General features: G+C 57.4%; 2 protein-coding genes across 2 annotated transcripts in view; both read left to right on the top strand.

Moving 5' to 3' along the window:
- PLXDC1 (plexin domain containing 1) overlaps window positions 1-24,450 on the top strand; it is a 65,840-nt gene that overhangs the window by 28,584 nt on the left and 12,806 nt on the right. The window contains exons 3-10 of the mRNA XM_075559320.1: window positions 2,757-2,900; window positions 3,130-3,199; window positions 4,307-4,429; window positions 4,955-5,073; window positions 6,314-6,413; window positions 13,867-13,962; window positions 17,958-18,039; window positions 22,835-22,895. Of these exons, the coding sequence (XP_075415435.1) occupies window positions 2,757-2,900; window positions 3,130-3,199; window positions 4,307-4,429; window positions 4,955-5,073; window positions 6,314-6,413; window positions 13,867-13,962; window positions 17,958-18,039; window positions 22,835-22,895 (795 nt within the window). The remainder of the gene's footprint in view (window positions 1-2,756; window positions 2,901-3,129; window positions 3,200-4,306; window positions 4,430-4,954; window positions 5,074-6,313; window positions 6,414-13,866; window positions 13,963-17,957; window positions 18,040-22,834; window positions 22,896-24,450) is intronic.
- LOC142459814 (translationally-controlled tumor protein-like) lies at window positions 20,646-21,384 on the top strand. The gene has a single exon (XM_075561749.1). The coding sequence runs from the start codon at window positions 20,686-20,688 to the stop codon at window positions 21,202-21,204; it is 519 nt and encodes a 172-aa protein (XP_075417864.1). The 5' UTR covers window positions 20,646-20,685; the 3' UTR covers window positions 21,205-21,384.

Raw genomic sequence — 24,450 nt, 5'->3', positions numbered from 1 at the left:
AGAGGCTGAGAGCATGTGGGCCCTGAATAGGCCTGGAGCAGGTGTGTGTGCACCACACAGGGGAGGGAGACCCTCCCCTCCACCTGCCTTTGACCAGGAGCAGGGTAAAAAGAGCGGCCTTCCCACAGCCGCAATATGTCAAGCCTCTTGCAGGGGAGGCGTGGTTGATGGTGTTGGTTGACCCTATTGGTTAGGTTAAGCCCACCTGGGTGATGTCATGAGCCTGGGCCTAGTTTGGCTCGCCCAGGTGTACCTCCCACCTGGCTCAGGGGCTTGAGTAGGAGCATGCTCAGTGTGGGGTCTTCATAGGCATCTAATGATTGCCCGATTTCTTTCCACCCTCCTCTATAGGGGCCTTTGAAGCAAACCCCCCTGTTCCTGAGCTAGCTGCCTAACAATGCCATCACTGTAACCTTTCAGAAGGCTCAGTGTCTGAAGCCACAAAGGGAAAAGTGGCTCTGTAGTGAAGGCAAGGGGCCCTGTGGCAGTGATTACCAGTTGGGCTGCTGACTGCAAGGCCAGCGGTTCAAAACCACCAGCCGCTCCTTGGGGGAGAAGACCGGGCTTTCTACTCCTGTCAAGTTACAGCCTCAGAAACTCACCAGGGCAGTTCTCCCCCCTCCTATGGGGCTGCTGTGAGTTGGCATCGACTCGATGGCAGTGAGGTTGGTGTTTTGTTTGGGTAGCTGAGGCTGTGGCGGGCAATAGCTGGCTTCAGACTGGGCTTCTGAAGAATGGCAGGTGTACCGTATTGTTCAGGTGTGCCGAATGTGTGTAGCTTCAAGCCAGATCCACAGGAATCCCAGGAAGCAGGCTGGGGTGGGGGCAGCAGACTCTGGGGGGCCTCTGTGCTCTCTTTGCGTAACTGGCCTGTCCAGAGCTCTGCTTCTAGGCAGGTGGAGGTGTTTTCTGTGTGTTGCATTTATTTTGTTTCTGGTGGTCGAGACCCCCCGGCAGTTGACGGGTGGAGAGAGAGCGGGACGCCCGAGGAAGAGATGTCGTTCCTGGAGTGTGATCCTAGGCGAGGGGATGAGAGGCAGAGCGGATGGAGCTGTTTTCTTGAGGCTCCCAGCTCTGGGACAAGCCCAGGGCTTGGGACAGCTGGGGGAAAGGGCATCCACTCGGAGAGCTGGGGGCTGTGGCAGCAACGGTTGGCAACAAGCGTTGGCATAAGGAATTGTTTTCCCTTCAGGGACAGTGGCTTCAGGGCGTCTCCCTTCCTAAGGAGAACCAGAAATCCGACGCGGGTGGGCCCACTTGGCACGCAGGAGCAGTGTGCGCGTGGGCGCATGCGCACAACGGGAGTGACCATCCGCGAGGGAGAGCGGTCCTCCTTAGACAAGGAGAGGCGGGAGGTCAGCTAGATGGTGGTGTTTCCGCGGAGCCTGGAAAGGGCAGGGCGAGGAGGCAAGGAAGATCATTCCAGGCCAGAGGCCCAGCAAGCCCCTTCCGAATCAGATTCACAGCAACGCCCATGGATGGAGGAGAACCGCCCACCGGGCTTCCAGGCTGTAGATCTTTCAGGAAGCAGACCACCACGGAGCAGCTGGGGGGAGGGGGATTCCAGCCACCTACCTGTTGGTTTGCGCCCGAGTGCTTAACCCCTGCACCACCAGGCTCCTTGCAGGAGGAACGGCCCTGCAAAGGCATGCGTGGTCCCCGGTGTGTGCTGGGCCTGGCAGGGCCATCTGCCCTGGTGGGTGGTGCCCAGGATGAGAAGCAGAGAAATCACGACAAGAGGGATTGGCAGGTGGCTCCTGCTTGGACCTTCCATGCCAGCCTCAGGGGTCTGGGCTTCATCTCGGGAGCAGGGGAGGCGCCAGTGGCTTTTAAGCCAAGTGATGTGGACACACTTGCATTTCAGAGGCCTAGGCCAGGGCTCTGTATGGGGAGGGTGGCTCAGAGGGTGCACTAGAGGGTAGGCGGTCTGCAGGCGAAAGCAGTGGGCAAGGCCCCTCCCTGCTTTCTATGTTCATGTCCCTCCAGCCCTGTCCTGACCCCAGTCCCCAGAGCATGTCACTTGCCAGAAGTACAGAGCCTGGCTCCTGACTGGTGGGGCAGGCCGAACCCCTGCCCCTGTTCCGGCTCCTGCTGGGGACCGGGCATGGACTGGTTGGGCAGCTGGCAGCTTGGCAGGGAGAACCTTGTCTGCTCTGCTGTGTCTGCAGTTGCCGCCGCTGGGCAGGTTGATTAATGACCCACGAAGCCCAGGACGCCTCACCGGTCAGCAGCCCCATCCCTGCATCCGCTGGCAAGGAACCTGCTGGCCCTGCCCCCTGCCCTCCAGCGGCCGGCCCTGCTGGGGGGCCTCAGCTCCAACCTGCCAGGCAATGTGGACACCCAACTCCCCACCCCAGTTTTCCCACCCTTTGCCAACCATTCCCTGGGCCCTGAAATCCTGGCCCCAGATTCTCCTGCACCAGGAGCCTTTCCAGAAGGAACCCGGGAGAAAGCAGAGGTGTCCTACTCCCATACGTAGCCACAGCCTCAGACCCCCACAGGGACAGGTCTGCTCTGGCCTGCAGGATCGCTGTATGTTGGAATGGACTCCATGGGGACAGCCAGAGACCAGGTAGTGAGCTGTCTGAGGCCAAAAGGGCCTGGAGACTCACAGGCCTAAGCTAGCCCTTTGGGCACAGCCCAGCCCCTCCAGGAGGGGTGGCTGGCACCCGGCAGTCTGCGTGAGGTGGGCAGCAGGGTGCTTCCAGCTTCTCATGCCTCCCGTGGGCTGGCTCTGTCTTGGCTGATGCTGACAGGAGGACAATCACAGCTACTACGTATCCCGCCTGTACGGCCCTGGTGAGCCCCGCAGCCGGGAGCTGTGGGTGGACGTGGTCACCGCCAACCAGAGCCAAGTGACGGTGCATAGAATCCTCTCCAGCACCCACCGGCAGGCTTCGGTGAGTGCCCGGTCGCGGCAGCGCCACCCTGATCTGGAAGGTGGGGCCCGGCCCTGCTCAGTGGGCACACCCACAGGGAGGTGTCTGGCTTAGAGCTGGCTTGTCCACCTGTGTTCCTGGGAGGAGGGAGGCTGTCCCTCGCCCTGTCTGGACAAGCATGAGGCTGTGTGGGTCCCCAGCCCCTTGGCCTGTGACTCAACCCATGCTGACTCTCTCCTGTCCCCTGCAGAGAGTGGTCTTGTCCTTCGACTTCCCTTTCTACGGACACCCTCTGCGCCAGGTCACCATAGCAACTGGAGGTAAGGCTGTGTTAACAGGGCCCTGTGAGTCTGGCAATCTCAGCCAGAACCTGGAGCCTCCTCGGGTGGGGCTGCATGGACAGACTTGGGGAGAGACCATGTGTGACTCTCTTGGGAACCTTACATTCTGGGGCAGGGGCCAGTGAATGCCTCAGGCCACCCCCTTCTATCAGCTGGCTTGCTCTTCTGGGAGAAAGATTAGAGCTATCTAGTGAGGAACCCTGCTGGCCTGATGGTGAAATGCTTGGCTGCTAACCACAAGTTTGGTGGTTCAAACCCACCCACCTCTCCACAGGGGGGAGGATGTGGCCACCAGCTCCCCTGGGATCTGCTCTGTCCCAGAGGCTCACCAGGAGCTGACCCTGATTCGATAGCACCCAACAACGAACTGATGTAGACATGTTAGGGGCGTGTGTATCTCTCTGGGAGCCCTCGTTGCCGAGTGGTTACGATTGGGCTGCAATCTACAAGGTCTGCAGTTTGAAACCAGCCTGTGCCACCAGTGAAAGATGGGGCATTCTATCCCCATAAACAATTAGCGGCTCAGAAACCCACAGGGGCAGTTCAACCCTATGCCGCCGTGTTGCTACGAGTCGGCATCCACTCGATGGTAGTGAGTTTGCTGGTTTGTGTTTTTGATGTCTCCCCCTGGGCCAGTGTGGGCACTCCTGTGGTTTCTGTGTTTCTGAGTCGGAGCAGGAGAGAAGGGGAGCCAGCCCTGAGAGCCCCCTGTCCTGGGCACCCCGGGATAGCTAACTAGGAAGCTCTGAATAGGAGCTCCCTGCCCGTGGGGCTGGTTCCTGTACAGACCCTCCCCTGGGGCTGCGATGGGGAGGAGAGGGGCTCACTTCTTCCTTCTGTCCCTTTCCTTCACCCGAGAGTGTGCGCCCTTCTCTGCGCTGTATACTGCAGGCCCGGAGTCCTACTTCCCCCACCTCGGGCTAGAGATGGTGGGGGGTCAGGCAGAGGTCTGAAGCTCAGTTCAGCCTCCCCCCACCATGGCTCCATTCTGCACTTGGGGCTCTTTATCAACCCAGATGGGAAATATCTGAGAGAGCAGCCCTCCTGGGCCATCTCTGGTGACTCCTCTTCCCTGTCCCTGCCCAGGTTTCATCTTCATGGGCGACGTCATCCACCGGATGCTCACAGCCACTCAGTACGTGGCCCCGCTGATGGCCAACTTCAACCCTGGCTACTCAGACAACTCCACAGTTGCGTACTTTGACAACGGTGAGACCAGAGCGGAGGCCCTCAGCCCCAGGGTTCCCTTGACGTAGCCTCTTGGAAGGAGCCCAAGGAACAGAGAGGGCAAGAGGTTTGCTCGCGGCCACGCGGCATCCAGGCAGGTCCCCACGTTTTGCTGCTTAGTCGCCTCATTTGTGAGAGGGGGCAAGCAGGCTCCGAGGAGGCTCTTGGTGGAGGGGAAACAGACACAAAGGCCTTTTATCCCCTCACTTCCCCAGCCAAAGGAGACTAGACACCTCCTCCCGACCCTCCTCATTTCTCCTCCTTTTCCTGGCTAGGGGTCCGGCGAGGACAGAAGGTAAGAAGCAGGCAGGCACAGTGCCTGGGGTGTGAAACAAGACCTGCTTCTGTTCCCACTTGGGAGCCAGGCTCATGCTGCCCAGCCCCTGCCTCTGGTCACACTGCAGGCTGGCCCTGTCCCCTGCAGGGAGCCCGCCTGGAGCATGTTCACATGGGCCCTGCTCCCCACACCACCTCCCTTTGCAGCCAGGTCTCTACCCTTCTCCCCAGGGACTGTCTTCATCGCCCAGTGGGACCACGTCTACCTCCAAGGCTGGGAGGACAGGGGTACCTTCACCTTCCAGGCAGCTCTGCACCGGGATGGCCGCATCGTCTTTGGCTACAAAGAGGTGAGGGGCCCTGCGGAGCCTTCCTTCCATCCAGCAGGGATTTGGAGGAAAGGGGCCCGAGGTGGGGCTCTGGAAGTGGTGATGAGAAGGTCGGGGAAGTTGTGGCAGGGAGTTTTTGCCCATCGGGATGTCGCACCTGTCCATTCATCTATGGTAGCAGGGGCTGTCCCACAAGAACAGGGTTGGGACGCTTCCCCAGCACCGCTACAATACTGACCTTGCCACCCGTCAGGCTTCTCCGTGTGTTGTTCCCCAAACTCTAAGACCATTTCAAAGGAACACAGGTGGAGGCCCCGAGGAGGCCCCGGTTGCATCTTAGAGCACAGATCTGTGCGGGGAAGGCCCAGAGAAACAGAGCCTCTACCTTCAGAAGTGCACAGATCTGGAGGAAGGACGTGTCCAGAAACAATAGCTTCACATTTTGATGTTTTCGTTCAGGTTTCTGTGATTGGGTTGCAGGTTTTTTTTTTTTACTTGCCCTTGTACACCGGCCAGGGTTCAATTGCTCTGAAGCTGAAATGCCTGGTGCCAGGAGGGCCTCTCCCCAGACTATGCAGTCTGGAGGGGGGACTACTGTGTTCCAGGAAGCTGGACTAGGATAAGCAAAGGTCCTGAGGCAGGGCAGAACTTGACTGGCCTGAGGCACTGACTGGGGAGCCAGTGAGAGAGAGAGAGACAAGTCGGAGCTGATGGGAGCTAAAAGTTCAAAGGCAGGTATTGAGGGCAGCTCCCTGGCAGGGCGGCCCCTGAGAGCAGTAGGAAGTCACTCATTGGTTCTGGCTAAACAGGGGGGGGGGGCATCACAGGGACACAGATGCATCTTTGACAAGGGTCACTCTGGCTTCAGAATGGGGGGGCTCAGAGAGCTGGGAGATGCTGAGGCCCTGGCTGAGGTCAGGAGAGAGGTCATGGGAGCTTGGAAAGGGTGTGGGGCCAGTGGGGCTGGGCAGCGGGAACCTCAGATTTGGAAGTCACTTTAGCTCAGGCACCCAGTTTGGAGATGCATTGAGTGGGGGAGGGCTGGGGTGACCCCAGGGTGGAAGCGGCTGCCACTGAGATGGGAAAAGGGGAGGGAAATGCGCTGGGCGGTGGTCTGGGGAAACGTGGGATTCACGCTGGGGCAGTGGGTTTGTTGAGTCCCCTGAGAGATGCAAGTAGGCAGGTGGTCTGGGTTACAGAGGGAAGACCTGGGCTGGCCTGGGGCGTTTTGGGGGTTAGATGCAGCGGTCTCTCCCTGCAGATCCCCATGTCTGTCCTGGAGATGAGCGGCTCCGAGCACCCAGTCAAAGCCGGCCTGTCAGATGCCTTCCTGATCCTCAACCCTTCCCCGGACATGCCAGGTGGGTGCCCGGTGGAGCCCAGAGCTGAGGGAGAATGGTGGTGGAGGGAGAGGATGGATGGATGGATAGAAGAGAGTTGGGATTTTATTGGATCTTTTTCCCAACCACGAGGGGAGCCCTGGTGGTGTGGTGGTTACAGGTTGAGTTTCTCACCTCGAGGTCAGCAGTTCGAGACCTCCAGCGACTCGTGGAGAGAGAGACGAAGCTCTCTACTTCCATAAAAAATCACCGTGGCAGGTCTACCCTGTCCTACAGGGTCACTGTGAGTCGGAAGCAACTCAATGGCAGTGCGTTTGGTTTTTCACTTTCCCAATGTTGTGAGTCAAGAAGCAAGACTTCCGAGCAGTGGGTTAGTGTGCCTGCGGTCAGTCACACAGCTACAATGGGGAGGACTCAAACCCAGATGGCCTCAGTTTGGTTCCCAGGGCCCCCTGTCCCACTGGGCTTCATCTCACCCTGCCAAGGGAAGACTCCTCTCCTCTCCAGCGCCCTCAACCCGACAGCCCTTTGTATATACCCTGCTCCAACCTGCCTGGCCCCATGTGCTGTGTAGGACAGTCCTGTTGGATGTTGATTTCAGATCGCTCTTTAGAATACACACTGCAGATCATACCCTGCTGCACCAATTCCGTGTGTGCGACCCAGTGACAGGGTGACAGCCTCAGCACTGTCCCATCTTCCTCTCCCTCCTCCTCAAGTTGCTCCTCCCCATCATCAGAAACTCACAACCCTACTCACCTCTAACCTTTGAAGCTGCTCTTGTCAGTTGGATGTCAGAGATGTCAGGCGACTCCTTGGTGGCTTCATTCCACCCTCCCCCACCCCAGGAGGCTCCTCCCAGGATCCTGCGTCTTGTGTCCCTCTCCCAGGCCTGTGGGTTGGATGGAGCCATAGGATGAGGGTGAGTGGGAGGAAGTCAGCTCCCTGGGGAGTGTCTGTAGCCGAAGCGCCTCCGTGATTCTGGAATGAAAGACTACTTTAGAGCAAGGCTGGGTAGAGAGGGGTCAGGGTGGAAGCACATCCACCTGAAACAACACCCAGGCAGCTGTGCCTGCTCAGTGAGGCTAGGGAAAGGGACACGTACTCGGTCTCTATCCTGGGAGTAGCTGGATGCTCAGACTCTCATGCTGGGGGCTGAAGGGTTAGGCCCAACCGCCGCGGGTGAGAGCAGGGGCCCAACTCCAGAGGTTGTCCAGGGGCTCCTGCCTCTCCTTGCCCTACCTTCAGCCGCCCAACCCTTCTGGTCATCCCTCTGGGCTGTTCTTTCTAAGCCGGGTCCAATTACAGCATTCTGAGACCCTGCGTTGCCTCCGAGAATAAGTCTAATTCTATAGGGTAGCATTCATGGCCCTGCCCAGCTTGGCTCCTCACCCACCCCTTTATCCACCGCTCTCTAATCTATGCATCTCTGTTCCCCAGTGTGCCGAGGGCTTCCTGGGTTCCTGTGACTGCTCCCTTGTATAAAATGGCCCTACCTCCACCCTTTAGCATCCTACCCCTTCCCCTGTCCAGCTGGGCTGCTGGTGTCCTCCATCCATCAGCTCCGTGTGGGCTCCGCCTGTGCAGCTCTGCACGCTGCTCTGAGCCTCTGCTCACGAGCCACAAGCAGCCTGCTGGGGCACAGAGCCCGGGCCTGGAGTCTGAGGACAGACAGAGGTGGCGCCATGGAGGCATTTGCTGGGGTGAGGGTGCCACCGAGCAGACCCTGCCAGGTGACCCGGACAACAGGAGCTTCCCTCCACCTGCACTGTGGCAAGTGCCCCTTTTAACCTGGAGGCTCGGGCATCGACATTAGGGAGCTGTGTGCTCTCAAATCATCTGTGCAGAATTGTAGAGTCGGACAGAGTGGGGCCATGGTCCTGCATTTAGCCGAGACGGGGTGATGGACAGTTCTCGTTAGGCTCTAAACTGGGCCAGGACCCCTTTAGGGAGCGGTAGCGCTGGTGTGGCTAAGAGGCCAGGTTCTTGTGGCTCTCCTTGCTATCAGCCTAGGAAGTAGAGGATTTGCTTAGATTACGGTGAGCTGTAAATCACCAAATGGGCCCCACCCACACCTGCTGCCGATGCCTAAGGCCCCTCAGGGTAGAGGAGGCCAGCCCCACCCAGTCTGGTAGCCTTTCCCAAAGCAAACTGCCTCTCCATTCTCCCTTGAGGCTGAGGCTTGAACACTGCACCATCAGGGTCCTGCTGCACATAACTGACCCAACCGTCCGCATCGTGCAGCCATCTCTGACTCCGAGTGACCCTATAGGACAGCGTGGAACAGCTCACCTTTCTCCCACGGAGCAGCTGATGGGTTTGAACCACAGACTTCTGGTTAGCAGCCCAACGCTTAGCCTACGACACCCCGGAACTCCCCGATTCACAGCAAACACTAAATAAACCAGCGGTCACTGATTTGACTCCACCTCATGGCGACCTGTGTGCACCTGAATCGGACTGTGCCCCACAGGATTCCCCAGAGCTGATCTTGGGAGAGGTGATCTCCAGGCCTTTCTTCTGAGGAACCTACCTTGGTGGACAGCAACCTTCAACCTCTGGTTAGCAGCCACATGCTGTGACCATCTGCACCACGCGGGGCCCCTCACTGCACTTACTGATAGCCGATGAGCGTGCTTTTGAGCAGCGCTCTGATGGAGAGAAAGAATCCATGGGCCAACAACAGCGGCCTCTTTTTACAGGGCTTCTTTATTGGGCTGCAGGGTCCCCCCCAGAAGCCAACTATAAATTTCCCTGCTCATTTGTTGAAGAAACCCTTTATTTCACAGACAGCCTAGGGGGAGCTTTTGCATAGCCAAGGGCAAAACCAATAGAGGCTGAATTAGTAGAATCTGTCAACAAGGATTTATCGGATAAGAAGCTGCAAACTGTAGCCTGTCCCTTGGATGGCTTGAGAATGGTCTCTGATGGCCCCAGTACTCTGACCTTTCTTCCTTACCAGAACTTTCCTTTCTAGGAAGGAGTCTGAGCTATGTATACAAAGCCTACATGGTGTGTGTGTGTGTGTGTGTATGTGTGTGAGATGGGCTGCCCACATGTGAGGACCAGCTGAGGGAGCAGACAAGATGTGGTCCCTGTAAGGTAGTCGAGAGGCGCCAGAGACCAAATCAGTCGAATTAGAGCAAATAGGCTTTATTGGGGAGAAAAACCCAGCCTGGGAGAAGTCCCACAGTCCAGTGTCTGGGCCGGGGGAGTCACACCCCAGGCTACAGGGGTGGTGCTTATATGGCCAGAGAACATGTGACTGGGCTGTTTTGAGTCCATATAAGGTAAAGTAGTCAAAGATTGGGAGATACAGGTATGTCTGGGTTTCTGGAATGTAAGGTGTCTTCCTGGTCCCGGGTGTATTCGTGCCGGGTGCAGAGCGGCAGGCCAAGAACAAAGCGGGCACTGAGCCAAACGGGCCATGAACAAATCGGGCCATGAGTGAAAGAAAGAAAAAAATCTTGCAGAGCTGCTGACAGGTTACATCGCCAGCTCTGGTCAGCTCCGCAGGTGTGTGTGGGAGACTCAAGGCCACTTGCTGCTAGTTGTGTCAGCCAGCTCTGGTCAGCTCCGCAAGGGTGGGGAAGATTCAAGGTCACTTGCTGCTAGAAGCCGGCCTGGCATTGATCTGGTCATACAGTCCCCAAGTGGCTGACTTGGTCTTCCTGCCTCTCGTGGTCTAGCATCATCCTTCAAATGCTCTTCATTTGAGCTTTTTGTCCATCTGGGGACCCTTCCTTTCCCCTTCCTCTTCCCTTGTTCTTTCACCTTGACTCCTTTCTAGGAGCTCTGGGGGTGTAGTGGGGAACCTGTTGGGCTGCTAACCTCAAGGTCAGCAGTTCTAAACCACCAGGCACTCCTTGGGAGAAGGATGGGGTTCTCTAATCCCGTAAAGAGCTCCAGTCTCAGAAACCGCCGGGGGCAGTCCTGCCCTGTCCTGTAGGGTCACTGTGAGTCGGCCAGGAGTTATTTTATTACGTTTTGTTTTGTTCTTGGCTCCTTACTTTTTTTTTTTTTTTGGCCTGTCCTTCCTTTTTCCCCTATTTTGTCTCCATGTAGGGGGTGGAAAATGCTCCCGGGCAGAAAGCTCTTTGAGTAACAGAACTCTCCCTGTGTTTCCCTCTGGGCCCCCTGCTGGGACCCCACCCTGTATTGGTGAATGAATAGTCAAGTCCATGAGCAAAGGGACGGGTGAGTGAATGAAAACTGTCCCCCAAACCACCACTCCAAGTTCCACACCACCCCTTCTCTCGGAGGCCCTTGGTGGGCCCTGCCAGACTCCTGATTCCTTTTTTCTGACCAGCCCAACTCCCCTGCCCCTCCCCCTGACATCTGCTACTGAGGCACAAGCAGACGGGTAGTCCTCCTCTGGGAACTGGCGGCCCCCTGTCTTGGTTGGGCGGCAGAATATTCTGGATCTGGACCTCAGTATTTCTGAGGACTGGATGCAGAGCTAGGACAAAACACCCCGCACCTCCAGAAATGTGGCTTCGGGGAGGCCAGGTCTTGGTTCTTGGTGGGAGGGGGGCTGCGGGAAGGGACTCCTTAGTTATTGATGAATTAACCCAAAAGCCAACACGAGGGACTCTGTGGATAAAAGAACAAGAATATAGCAAAAGCCACACAACAAAGCGAATGCCAGTTGTCAGTTCCAGTGAGCACATGGTTTCAACTAGCCCCATCTTTCCATATCCCCCACCTCCGTGCCTTCCTGCCTGCTGGTGGCACTCTGGCTCTGAAGGACGGTTGGTCATCTCTGGCTACACCCATACTTGGGGCCCATCCCCAAGGCCAGCATTTTGGAGTGAGGCTTCTGGGGTCTCTTGACAAGTCTTTGTCTCTGTGGGTGTCCCATCCCCGATCTCCCCCAAGCCTTCTGGCAGGGAGACCGGTTCTGCTGTGGTGGGCTCCCTCTAGCTCACGAAGGACAGGCCAGCCTGGCTCTCTGTGGCTGTTTGTGGACTGCCTGTTTGCAGAAGGCCCCCATCTGTGGTAGGCTGGACGGGAAGGGCGTTTTTCCATTGCCAGGTGGACGGAAGTTACAGGTCGCTGAGGTTTCCAGGAGTTTTTGTAGCCCGTTCCTGCAGTCATTTCCTGAGAAGCTGTTCTCGCCAGGGGCAGACTCTGCCCTTGGGGCACTCACCGCTGGGTGACCAGCATGGCAGAGGGAGAGTGGGCTGTAGGCCTTGCACAGGGTGCTGGGGCAGGGCCCACGCTCCCAAGGGTGGATGGGTGCGAGACGACTTCAAGGAGACATCTACGGATATTTGGCTGAGAAACTTCCTTCAAGGCTGAGCCGATGGAAGAAGAAGGATTTACATTCGAGTCTAGACTCCATAACCTCCGGCACCTTGGAAAGCATGAAATGGGGGGCCTGGGGTGTCACGCTTACTTTTCCTCCTGTTCTGCCTTGGCGGTGTAGTGGGCTAGCTTTGGGCTGACCGCTAGGTTAGCACTTTGAAACCACCAGCTGCTCTGAGGGAGAAAGAAGAGGCCCCCCAAAGTTACAGTCTTGGAACCCCGCAGGGGCAGGTCTGCCCCATCCTGGACGGTCAGTGGGAGTCGGACAGACTCAATGCCAGTGAGTGTGGTTCTCGGTTTATTCGGTTTTGCTGCTAAAAGGGCTGATTTTTTTTTCTAGAAGGGGAAATGGGAAGGGGGGACAGCCCCCCCCCCAGACCTCCCACGCTGACCAGCTCCTTAAGGGCCCAGGCCACCTCCTCAGACCCTTGGTGTGTCTGTCCCACAAGGAGGCCTCTGGCCGCACACGCCGGCCTTTCTGCCTTGTGACATCAGCGCCCTTTCCGGGCAGGCGAGCCGTGAACATTTGCCCTCCTTCACTGTAATCTGTCAGCCCCTCCCCCTGCCACGCCCCCTTTGCTGGGGGCTTCTCTCCAATCACTGAGTTGTGTGTCCTCCGTGTGCCTCGCTGCCTCAGCCTGTGACTGAGGATCCTCTCCCTGGCCATCTGACAGTGACCGTCTCCCTCAGATGTAGGGCCTGGGAGAATAAGAAGCGCCATTGTTGCGTCCCAGGGATGTGGGTGCAGTGACTTACTTTTAAAGGGAAAAGATGCAAATGTTGACTTTGGACCCTTGTCTGAAGCACAACTACAGCACAACGCCATGCCGAGGGAGCGCGTCTCTCCCCGCTGCTGTGCAGTAACTCTCCCCGGCTCACCCCACAGAAATCGGCAGATGCTGCAGATCGGGACGCTCCGTCTCCCCTCCTGAGCCCGCTGTGAAACATTCATCTGCAGACCACTGGCTGCAGTCTTCAGGGACTGGCTTTCCAGAGCCGCACTGAGCATTGGCGCCTGAGCCTGTACCAACACACACACACACACACACACACGTCATGGAGTAGAATCCGACCATTTGGGGATGAAGGGCACAGAATTTAAGCCTCTCATCTAAGGTCTCACAGGTGGTCTGACAGCAGCGGTGCTGGGTCCATGGATTGCTGTTGAAACAGAGGCCTTTCGTCAAGGCCAGCTCTCCCTCCCCGGGATGTCACGACAGGTGCTCCTGTCTCTCCACCTCACAGGCTGAGTTTCCCAGAAACCCAGGCCCAGTAACTTGCCTACAGGTATGCAGAAAGTCGGGAGCAGAACTGGAATCTGACCTTGGGCCTCCTAACTCGGCGGTCCTGTAGGAAGTCCGTGTACGAACCAACACCAAAGCCCCAAACTCCCTGCCATGGAGTCGGTGCCGACTCCTAGCGGCCCTTCGGGACAGGGTGGAACTGCTTCTGTGGGAGTAGAAAGCCCTGTCTTTCTCCCGAGGAGTGGCTGGTGGTTTCTAACTGCTGACCTTGTAGTGTGCACCCACCATGCCACCAGGGCTCCTGGTACAGGGACCAAAGCAGGACTTCACCCAGGTCCTGAACCTTGCTTGGGCTTCTGCCCAGGAGGGTCAAGGTGTTCTGGGGTCAGTGGGGCCATCCACAGAGAGCTTACTGTGCACCAGGTTTGGGCTGGTCTAGGCGCTCCTTGTCCAGCATCGCCCACCCTCCAGACTGGCCCTAATGCCTGCACTCCATGGTGAGAACGGTGGGTGAGGGCCTCTCGCCTCAGTGGGCAGGACGAGAGAGGTGGCCAAAGGAGCTGACCATGAGCTGAATCTGAAATGATGGCATTAGACAAAGGGGGAGGGGTGCTCGAACAGTATGGACTAAGGGAAGAAGAGGGAGAAGACACTTGGGAGCTGGGGCCTCGTGTGTCCCGACCCAGGAGCAGCCAGGCCTCCGCGTTGGACAGTCTAACCTGCGTCAAGCAGTGCCCTTCTACCCCGCTGGCCTGCCCTCCTGCTTCTCTGCAGCTTCAGCACCATTGACCCAGGGTGATGGCTTCACTTCTGGTCCTCAGTGGCTGCTATCATCTCTTGGCCCATCTGTCAGGCTCCGGGGACAAGCCTCAAAGCCCCCGGGGCACGAGGTGCCTTGGTATCAGGCCTTGCCTCTGTTTCAGAATCTCGGCGAAGGACCATCTTCGAATACCACCGCGTGGAGCTGGACCCCCGCAAAGTCACCAGCACATCGGCCGTGGAGTTCACCCCGTTGCCAAGTGAGTAACAGTTGTTCCACCGAAGGGGCCTTCTGCTGTCCTGGGAGGAGCCGGGACATCAGACCTGCCCCTGCACCTCCTCATGTGGGCGCAGCCTCTGGGTCTCTGGGCGGCCAGCTCTGGGCGGTGCAATGGGTCCCCAACACCGCCCCCCAGAGGAAGAAAAGGTTAGCATTATGGGAGGCAGCAGCGGCTTTGTGACTCATCCCCGGCCTGGGGGTGGGGTGGGGTGGGGTGGGGTGTGCGTGGTCCGTGGCTGGAGCCCTGGGGCCGAGTGGTGAAGAGTTAGGATGCTCAGGAATGGCAGCTTGAACCCGCCCGCTATTTTGCCAGAGAGAGAGGAGGCGTCCGCTCCTGGGAAGAGTCGGAATTCACTCGGTGGCAGTGAATATCGTTCTTTCATTGATACTTCATTGAAGCCCAGGCTCGGTATTGCTCTGGGCCCCCTAGAACAGTACTCCAGGAACCGAACCTTTCCTTCAGCTTGCCGTTGCCTAAGGGACGTGTCTGGTGGTGCAGTGGGTTAAGCACCGGGCAACTCACGGCGAGGTCGGAAAATCTCTGCAAACCCGCTGCTGTCAAGCCCCGGGTCAGGTTGATTCTGACTCACCGTGACCCTCCGGGGTTGGAAAGCAGGGCCCGTCCAGGTTTCCACGGCTGTCAATCTTGATGGGTGTAAAAGCCTCATCTTTCTCCCCCAGAATGGCTGGTGGGTTTGAACGGCCGACCTTTCTCCTTAAGGACAGAGAAAGAGGCAGCATTTGCTGCCGTAAAGATTTACAGTCTCAGATTCCCTAGAGAGCAGGTCTACTCTGCCCACTGAGCCAGAATGGACCTGATGTCGGTGGGTTTGGTGTTTTGGTTTTAGGAAGTGGGGGAGGGGAGGGCCCCTGGAATCCTTAGGCAGGAGGAGGTGAGAGGAGCTAGCTGCCAGCAGCCTTCGAAGATTCACGGTCCCTGGGTTGTTTCCTCCCTCTGGCTGGTGTGGACCCTGTAGCATCCAGGTGGGGGCTCTTTGGGATGTGGTTGGACAAGCTGGGGAGAGAAGGAAGGAAGGATGAACCCCCATTCTGGTCTTTTCAAGAAGACTTTCATTTCACCTCCGGCCCCATGTGCCCATGGGCACCCCTCCCTTGAAGCCTTGGCCTTCTCCCTGCCTCTGGGGGGTGGTGGTTCTGGGGGGTAGATAGCGAGGCAGAAGACGTTCTGTAATGTTAGACCGCGTCTCAGCCAAGGACCCCCAGGCTGTGGACGTGTCCTTGGTCTCTTCCCTGGGAAAGAAAATGATCGCAGATACCATGGGGTCGAAGGGCTGGGACGGCTGTGCAGGTCAGAGTTCCCCCACCCACCTAGTCCCCCCTCCTATTAGACAAGAGGCCTGAGAATCTGGGGTTCTTCAAGGACAGACGAGAGCAAAGCTCGAGTCTTAGGAAGTGCTCCAACCGAATTGAGGAGCAAGGGCACCCAAGGGCAGGGCTAACTGCTGGGCTGGCGTCCCGGGAAGGATTTGAAACATCCTGGGACTGTGTTTCTGGGTCGCTCTGCCCGGGCCACTCGGCACTTGCTGCCCTTGCTATGGATTTTGAAAGCATCAAAGTCATTGAAATGCGGATGAGAAATAGAGGTCATGGGCTTTAAGCTAGCCCCGGGGGGCTTTTTCTAAAGCCTAATTTAGCTGGGGGCCCCAGGGTCACCAGGAAAGATGGGTTGTGGGTGCAGCTGGCTGGTGGTGAAGGTGGTAATCTGAACCCCTGGAGGCCAGCTGGTTTTGTCTAGAGGAATCCTCTGTCTGTTCCCCAGGCTCTACCCCTGGGGGCTAGAGGGTTGGGGTCCGGAAGGGAGGAGTTAGTCAGGATATTGCAGTGGCTTCTCCTCCAGTGCGGATGTGTGACCCCAAGCCGTCACACCTCTTGGCCCCTCCTGTACAGTGAGAAGGTGGCCTGGGCCGAGGGTGGGATATGGCCCAGAGGAGAACCTACAGAAAGACCTTCAGGCTAAGAGATCAGAGAAACCTGCATTCTTAAGAGACCAGGCCCTCTTGCTCCATTCCTCTCTCCCAGCCTCAGCTTCCTCCTCTGCAAAATGCGGCCAATAAGAACAGCTGTCCACCCTTCCTGTAAACATTTGCCAACTGCCTGCCATGTACTGGGCACCAGTCTAGGTCCCAGGATCCACCAGGCACAGTCAGGGTGCTCCTATTCAAGACAGGCCCTGTGTGTCTTTGCTGCCCACGGCTCCCTGTCCACCCTTCCAGGGTCTCAAGCCAATGGACGCAGCACCACCAACAGCCAGGGACTGCCCCCTCACTGGGGTCCCTGGCATGCGAGCTGGGCTCCCTAATTAAGGGACTGTGGCCTGGCTGCATGGAAGGACATTCACTCCCAGTAGAAGCCATGTGCGTGAAGCTTCCTGAATGAGTGACCGCTTTCCTGCGGTTCGTCCTGGGCGAGCGCCTGGCTCCTCTTGCAGGAACGTGCATGGGCTGTGGGACAGCCCTGGCCATTCAGAGGTCCTCCTGGTTCACCTCCATGAGCGGCATTTGATGACAAGTCAACAGCTCTTAGCATCTGCTCCCCACCCCCACCACTCCCTGCTCCTTCGAACCTCTCTGTTCTTCCCTTGTCAGGCTGCGGGCAGCAGAGGTTCATGCCCCCTCAGATAACCTGCTCCCCCTCCCTGGTGCCCTTCCACCTGGTGCTGCCCAGGCTGGGCCCCAGAGGACTCCCTCTTCCTTCCTACCATGCCCTCCCTCCCCCTGCCTCCACTCTGCAGGTTGAACCACACACACACCCCCGACCCGCACCTCCCCCAACCTGTGCACAAGGGTCCCTTCAGTCTGGACTTCTCCCCCCTGAGGAGAGTGCTGGCTTGCTTCACGTCCCCACCCCACCCAAAAGTCACCTCCCCCAAGAGGCCAGAGACCCTTATCTGCCTGCATCCCTGCAGCCCTCCTTGCCATTCAGACTCCCTGTGGGGCTCTGCTTTTCTCAGAGTCCCCCCTTGTGTGGCTTTCTCTGTGTCCGTGGGGACGGCTTTCCCCATGAGACTGCAGCTCCACCTGGCCAGGGCTTCTATCTTTTCTGCTCAGCAAGGAAGCCCCGCAGCCTGCAAGGTGCCTGACTGGCCGTCTGTGCTGGGCGAGTGTGTGCTGAATGAATGAATGAATGAATGAACGAACGAACGAACGGTGAAGGGAAGGAGACCCCTAGGCTTTATTGAGAGGATGAGGAAGAGGAGCATCCATGATAGCACATGACATCACTGAGTACTCCGTGTGCATCTGGTGCCGGTATCCCCTCTGGCCTTTATTTCATCCTCACAGAAGATTAGGCAGGACAGACAGAGGCACAGAGAGCAGGCAGTTCCCCTAGGGCAGGGATCAGGACACATGCCCCCCAGTGAGTTACTCACTCCCCAGAACAGGGAAGAGGAAGGCATGGGGCTGGGTGAGCTCCGCACAGACAGGTGGGCACCGACACCTGGAAGGAGGGCTGTGAGACCAGGAGTGGCCTTCTGATGGCGACCCCCCCCCCGCAACGGGTCTCCCTTCGGACTCATTGGGAGCATGTGCCCAGTTAGCAGAGGGGGTCTGACCAAACAGCTGAAAAATCCCTTTCCACCTGGGATTGTGGGCAGGGAGGCAGATAGGGCCATCCCGGGACAGACCTCATTGATACTGTGATAACGAGTGATCTTTATTTGATCATTCGGGTGGGTGCTTTCTCTCCCCACATGCTGACAAGACCCAAGAAGGCAGGGACTAGGTCTGATTGCTGGATTCCCAGGATCAGCGCAGGGCCTGACCCTCTGGTGGCCGAGGAAAGTTGAGTGGGTGGATGGATGGGAGGGAGAGAGGGCTGGGTCGGGCTGGACTCGCACATAGGTGGCCCTTAATGCCCTCTGAGATTCCCCACTGTCAGAGAGACTGTGCACGCAGCGTTGGGAGAGCGGTGCCCGGGTCCTGGCAGTGAGGGTCTGCTCTCTCTCTCTCGCAGCCTGCCTGCAGCACCAGAGCTGTGGCGCCTGTATGTCCTCGGACTTGACCTTCAACTGCAGCTGGTGCCATGTCCTCCAGAGGTTAGTGCCTGGCTTTCCCTCTGCTTCCCACAGTCCTGCTCCCTGCCTCAGCCTCTTGGCTGGGCCCAGAGCCAGCAGTTTGCCCATGTGAGGGCATTTCTGGTCAGTGCCACCCTGACCCTCAAGACCAGACTGCCACAGAACTGCACTTCTCCCTGAGGCATGAACCCAGCAGCGTGTGTGCCAGTGCCAGGCTTCTGGAAAATGCTCGCATCCTGGAAGAGGGAGGAATGTCCCTCCACAGAGCATTGCTTCTCAGAGCTGTGGGCTCCTGGGTCCCCCTCCAAACCCTGTGCATCAAAACCTCGTTGGGAGCTTTGCCCTAGCTCTCCGCCTTGACCATGGCGCCTCATGGGCACGGAAGCACGAGAACCTGGTCTTAGCGACAGCATGTGACTCAAAGACCCCCTGCCATGCCACGGGCGAGAGTCCCAGGCTACCAAACCCCACCGTTCCCAGGCTTCCATCCGGGTTTCCTGAAAGCCAAGACCGTGGAAATTGCAGGCATCCATGGAAAGTTGTGGGAAACTCCCTCGCTGGGTGTGGGGCAGAGACAACCCTGGGTGAGATTCAAGTTCAGGGATAACTTTCTGAAATCCGACCCATCTGCCCCGCCTTGTCTGCAAGCACGTCCTCAGTCCTCACAGATGCGATGCAGATTTCCTGCTCTGTTCTCTCGGCCAAGACAAATAAATGGCAGGAGGGGAAAAAGGAAAAGGTTTCATTTGGGGACCAGGGTCCTCGTGAGAGTGGGGAGCCTGCTGACCGCCAGGAGCTTTGCAGACAGCCTTGCAAACTGCCACGTGACAGCGTCTCTGCGCTCTCCTGCAGCCTCCTGCAGCCTGTATGCTGTCAACGGTGCCTCCGCTCCTTCCCAAGCTCCTGGTGCAGAGATCCAAGGAAACCCTGCTTCTCCCAGCTGCCTGCCCAGCCCCCGGGCACAGCACTGGGCTGGAGGGAGGGGCCCAAGTCAAGTTCTTCCCCACCACCCCCAGCTGCGCTTTTATCCACAACCTCTCTAAGGGGTGAAGTAGGTGGAGGTCCTGGGGTCCTGGGAAAGGTGGGTGAGGCTGTTCCCTGTTAGATCTGTCCCCAGTGAAGCTCCTCCCTCACCACACGGAGCAGCGTTTGGGCAAAGCCCTCGGGACCCTTTGCGTGAAAGCGACAAAGCTTCCAGCTTCGGAAGAAATACGTGGGGCATCGGGGCTATACCTGGAGCAGGATTGTTCTAGCATGCCCACGGAGGTGCCAGCATCCTGGGATCCCTGGGCCCCACCTCAGCCCCCCTGTATATGAAGCCCTGGCTTCTTTATAAAGTGGTCCCGCATGCCTGTCCAAGCTCGAGGATGCATGCCTCTGCCAGGAGACCTCTGACGAGCCAGTGCTGGGACTCTGGGGCTGGCTGCCACCCCGTGACTCAGCACCCACACAGTGCCGGGCCACAAGAACCTCAAATGGGTCAGATGAGAACAAACCCTCGAACTGGCATAACCCCCACTTAAGATTTCCACCCAATGTCAGGAGGAACCAAAGGGAAAGGGGGGCAGCCGCCTTGGGTCTAACTCAACTCGAAGAGGCTGCGAGAAGGGCAGGGCTCTGCTGTGGGGTGCCCTTGGCTCAGCTTGTCAGCACAGGTCAGAGGCTCTCCCATCTGAGGGGGGCTGCTGGAGCCATCCCGCCCCCACGCGCCTGGCCTCACTCCAGCCAGCGGTCCCTCCCTGCTAGCTCTCTAGAGCCTTAGGTGCCACTGAGAGCAGGTCCCCAAAAAGCCCCAAGGGCAGGGCTTTGGGGCCCCACAACACGGTAAGTCTCACTAGAGGCCGCTTTTGGACCGCAGGCTGGATGAGCTCCCCATTCTCTCTACCCACGCCCGCAGCCTCCCAGGCTGCCCAGCCCTGCTCTAGGACCACGCTGGATTCAAACAATTTCCCTTCCCATGGAAGGTGCCTTCCTTCTCGTCTCAGTTTTCCCCAGTGGCCCACCTTGAGTCTAAGGGCAGGCTTCGTCCTGGGATTTGGCTCAGAAAGTGAGATTCATGATTCTCACAGTCCAGCCTCACCAGGAGGCCCCCGTGAGATGGAGCCAGAGCACTGGCTCTCAGGAGGGGCTCAGTGGAGGGTCATTTCCACGCCCTTCCCCCTTGGAATCAGTGCAGGGCTGAGACCTACAGTGAAGTCAGCTTTTTCTAAAAGACACTTTCTTTTGGTTTGGGTTTTTCTTTGTTAATCACTGTATTGGCACCCACCTCACATATCACACCTTAAGCGTCCAGTCATATGAGGATTTGGGCAGTCTCGCTCCCCACAGCCTGCCCTCCTCCCTGCCAGGCCCCTAGGCAATCATCCACCCAATCAACTGTCTCTATGGATCTATCTCTCCTGGATTTCATAGACAGAAAATCATACAGAACACCAACAGGAAGCAAAGAGATCCACAAACCCAACAACAATCGCTAAACAAAACACGGAGAAACCTCCATCAAAAAGAGAGCAGAAAATATTAAAACCTCAGACAACTTTAAAATGGTCAAGCCCTTTCCGCCCGCTCCCCCCTCCCCCAGAGCGCCGCTCCGGCCGCACCGCACTCGCTCAGAGCTCCGGGCTCCTGCTAAGCTAGCGCCGCTGCTGTCTCCCTTCAGCCGCCATCATGATCATCTACCGGGACCTCATCAGCCATGATGAGATGTTCTCCGACATCTACAAGATCCGGGAGATCGCAGACGGGCTGTGTCTGGAAGTGGAGGGGAAGATGGTCAGTAGGACCGAAGGTGCCATCGATGACGCCCTCATTGGGGGTAATGCCTCAGCTGAAGGCCCCGATGGTGATGCAGCAGAAAGCACCGTGGTCACTGGTGTTGATATTGTCATGAACCATCACTTGCAGGAAAACAGCTTCACAAAAGAAGCCTACAAGAAGTACATCAAAGACTACATGAAATCAATCAAAGGCAAACTTGAAGAACAGAAACCAGAAAGAGTAAAGCCTTTTATGACAGGTGCTGCAGAACAAATCAAGAACATCCTTGCAAATTTCAAAAACTACCAGTTCTTTATTGGTGAGAACATGAATCCAGATGGCATGGTTGCTCTGCTGGACTACCGTGAAGATGGTGTCACCCCATATATGATCTTCTTTAAGGATGGCTTAGAGATGGAGAAATGTTAACACCGTGGGCAACTCACGACCGATGCCTCATCCCGACTGGCTGCTGTTCATCCACACGACACCAGGACTTAGACAAACGGAACTGATATCATCGTGAGCTCTTCATTTACTTTTGACCCTGATTTATTTGGAGCGGAGGGTTTTTTTTTTTTTAAGGAAAAAAAAATGTGTAGGTTGTCTAAAATAAAATGCATTTAAACTCAAAAAAAAAATGGTCAAAAGGGAGATCAAAGGATATGGTGTGACACGTTCGCGGAATTGCATCCGCCATAAGCGACTTTAAAGTGCTCTCAGCCGGATAGCAAGGCGATTCATCGAGGCTTCACCAGTGTGGGGAGCCTGCAAATGGACTTTGGGCTTCCACTGTCCTCCATAGCCTTCTACAAATCAGGTGTTCACAATTTAAGCTCTGATGCCAGCCCCTCCTTGGGATCTGAATTTTATCATTTACAATCCTGGGCTCACACAGGCTGGTGTGCTTCTTCCATAAGGGCTTAGCTGACCTCTCGCTGAGATGGCTGCTTGTTTTAAGGCAAGCCTTTAAGACCCTTTAGTTCTCTTAGGCCCGAGGGCATGAGTGAGAGGCACAGCCCTCTTTGGAAGGAGAGGTTGGTGGTTCTTGGGAAGCCTCGGTCGTTGACACTTCCTGATCTCCACAGACAGGCGGGCAGCTGCTAGCGCAGGGAGCTGACTTGTCACGTGGTTTTTCCCAGCACTGGAGGCTCAGCACTAGATATCACTGACCTAGGACTCAGTGGACTCCCCTGGCACCAACAAGTGGACATTTGAGCATGAGACCATGGAGAAAACGCTGGTTCATGCTCACACCCTGCCCCCCCCCTCCCTGGGAAGTGCCTGCTGTCCCCAGCCCAGCTCAGCCAGTCTCCTCCCAGGGTCCCAGGTCGGTCCATGTGTAACCCCTCTAGCCTCTGGCCGGAACCTTATTTCTGGCCTAAGAGCCCCAGTGGTGCAGTGGGCTATGCACTGGACTGGTAACTAGGGTTAAGAGTTCAAATCCACCAGCCTCTCCCAGGGAGAACGAAGAGACGCTCGGCTCCGGGAAAGATGTACTGTCTTAGAAACCCACAGGGGCAGGCGGGTCCCTGTGAGGAACCCACTCAGTGGCAGGGGGGTTGGTGTTGAGTGAGCCCAGGAGCACACTGGCCACATCTTCAAATGACCTCGCGAGGCTGGCCAATCCCACCTCCCCCCGCCCCCCGCACTTGGACCCTTGAGGGGTGGGCTGCTGGAGTGAAGGGGCACGTTCTATCCTAATGAAAACTTGTATCAATTCCTCGGGCTCTCCACACCGTCACGGCATCGCCGAGTCAAAGGGGACTTGGAGGTCATGGTGTCCACCTACTGTCCCCTCTCCCACCCTGGGGAGCTGGGGCCAAGGGAAGGTGGACATGTGAAAACAAAAACATCTCCTCTGGGGTGGGGGGTGAACAGAAGGAGTTGGGGTGCACCCGGGGCACATGTCTCGTGACTTTGGGGAGCTTGGCTGGGAGGTTAACGGTCTCCAGCATCCGGAAGTTGTAATCTGGATGTGAGTCTGAGCCCGGTGAAATGAAGAGGGTGCATCTCTGTCATGCTCCATCACCTCTCTGACCTTTTGGTCCCCCTGCAGATGTTCCAGTGGCTTTGACCGCTACCGCCAGGAGTGGCTGGCCTACGGATGTGCCCAGGAGGTGAGAGGCAGTGGTCATCTTCCATGGCCCCTGTGTCCAGCTGTGGGGCACAGTGGCCCCATCAGGCCCCGCCCCAGAGAGCTCAAGCCATCTGGCTCTTCAGAGACACCCGCCCCTGTCCCTGGGACTTGTTTTCCAAATCATTTCAAACCCAGTTAGGCCCCTTTGGGTGGGGAGGGGGACGAGGGGACTCTGGGTCTCTGAAAGGAGCGCTGGGACGAGGTGGTTAAGGGTTTAGCTGCTAATCAGAGGTCAGCGGTTTGAGCCCACCAGCTGCTCTGTGGGAGAAAAGCTTGGCCGTCCACTTCCCTGACGAGACAGCCTTGGGAACCATCTGGGGCAGTTTTACTCTGTCCTGTGGGGTGGCAGTGGGTTGGGATTGATGAGGTGGCAGAGCCCAGTGGCGTAGTGGTGGCGCTTTGGGACGCAATCGGCAAGGTCCGCAGTTTGAGCCCACCGGCCAGCTCCGAGGGAGAAAGATGGGGCTTTTTACTCCCGTAAGCAGTTACGGTCTCGGAAACTCACAGGGGCAGTCCTACCTGTCCATCGGGTCACTCTGAGTTGGCACTGACTCCACGGCAGTGAGAGGCAACAGAGGGTGTGGGTTTGGTGGGTCCCAGAGGTGTGCCTGATAGTAGAAATGGTTCAGCATTCACTTGCTGACCCCAAGGTTGCTGGTTCAAACCCACCCCCAGAGGCCTGCTTCTTTCCAAAAGGTTATAGTCACCAAAGTCGCGTGGGGCATGGTTTTACTCCAACACCCGGGGTCACCGGGAGTCAGCACCCACCAACTCATTGCAACTAGGCTGATTTTGTTCCTTTTTCTTTTGGGTGAACCCCCTGCCAGGGGCCACCCCGTCTCCTGGTGACTTCGCCTTAAGTGGGCAGTGCTCCAGGAACTCTTTACAGCTGTGGCGAGGACACAAAATGTGGCCTGGGCACAGCTGGGTCCCCTGGGGGAGAGGACGCACCCAATGACTTAATGAAGTGCTGGCTGCAGCCCCAGCCCTCTGCCAGTGTGCCGGGTTGATCCAGGAATCCCATAGGTTCCTTCTCACGGCTGGAATGCTCCAGAAGTTTCCACCACTTTGATTCTGGGCAGAGAGCCTCCTCCTCCTAACACAGGCAGATCCGTCCCCCCACCCCCCTTGCACGCGGTCTTTCTCCCCCCCCCCCTCTCTCCGTCCCTTCTCGTCTTGCTTGCATATTTATTTATCAAGCACACGGCATGTGCCAACCTCTGCCCTGTGTGCTGCTCTCCCTTTGCCCACAGCCCCCAAAGCTGGCCCCAGGGGACAACTGAGGCTCAGAGAGGTTTAGTGACTGGGTGCTGGGCCCAGCCTTTGGATATAAACCTCTGGGCCCACGCCTGCGCCTCACCCCGTCTGTGGTCAGAGCTGGCTTTCCCCGGCCATCGTCTGCTGCTGGCTGTCGGGGTGGGGGATGGGGTGATTTTCCCCCTGTATGTCCGATGAGCGTCTCAGGGCCTTCTTAGAGGAACAACACCCAGCCGGACAGATAAACTGCCCTCTAAGAGAAGGCAGTTTCCGGGTGA

This window comes from Tenrec ecaudatus, chromosome 10 (genome assembly GCF_050624435.1).
Source record: "Tenrec ecaudatus isolate mTenEca1 chromosome 10, mTenEca1.hap1, whole genome shotgun sequence".
NCBI lineage: Eukaryota > Metazoa > Chordata > Mammalia > Afrosoricida > Tenrecidae > Tenrec > Tenrec ecaudatus.
The sequence above is the reverse complement of the archived record's forward strand: the minus strand, read 5'-3'. Positions and strand labels throughout refer to the sequence as shown.

Bases quoted from the DNA above. Each gene is read 5' to 3' on its own strand.
- LOC142459814 (XM_075561749.1), top strand. From the start codon at position 20,686: ATGATCATCTACCGGGACCTCATCAGCCATGATGAGATGTTCTCCGAC.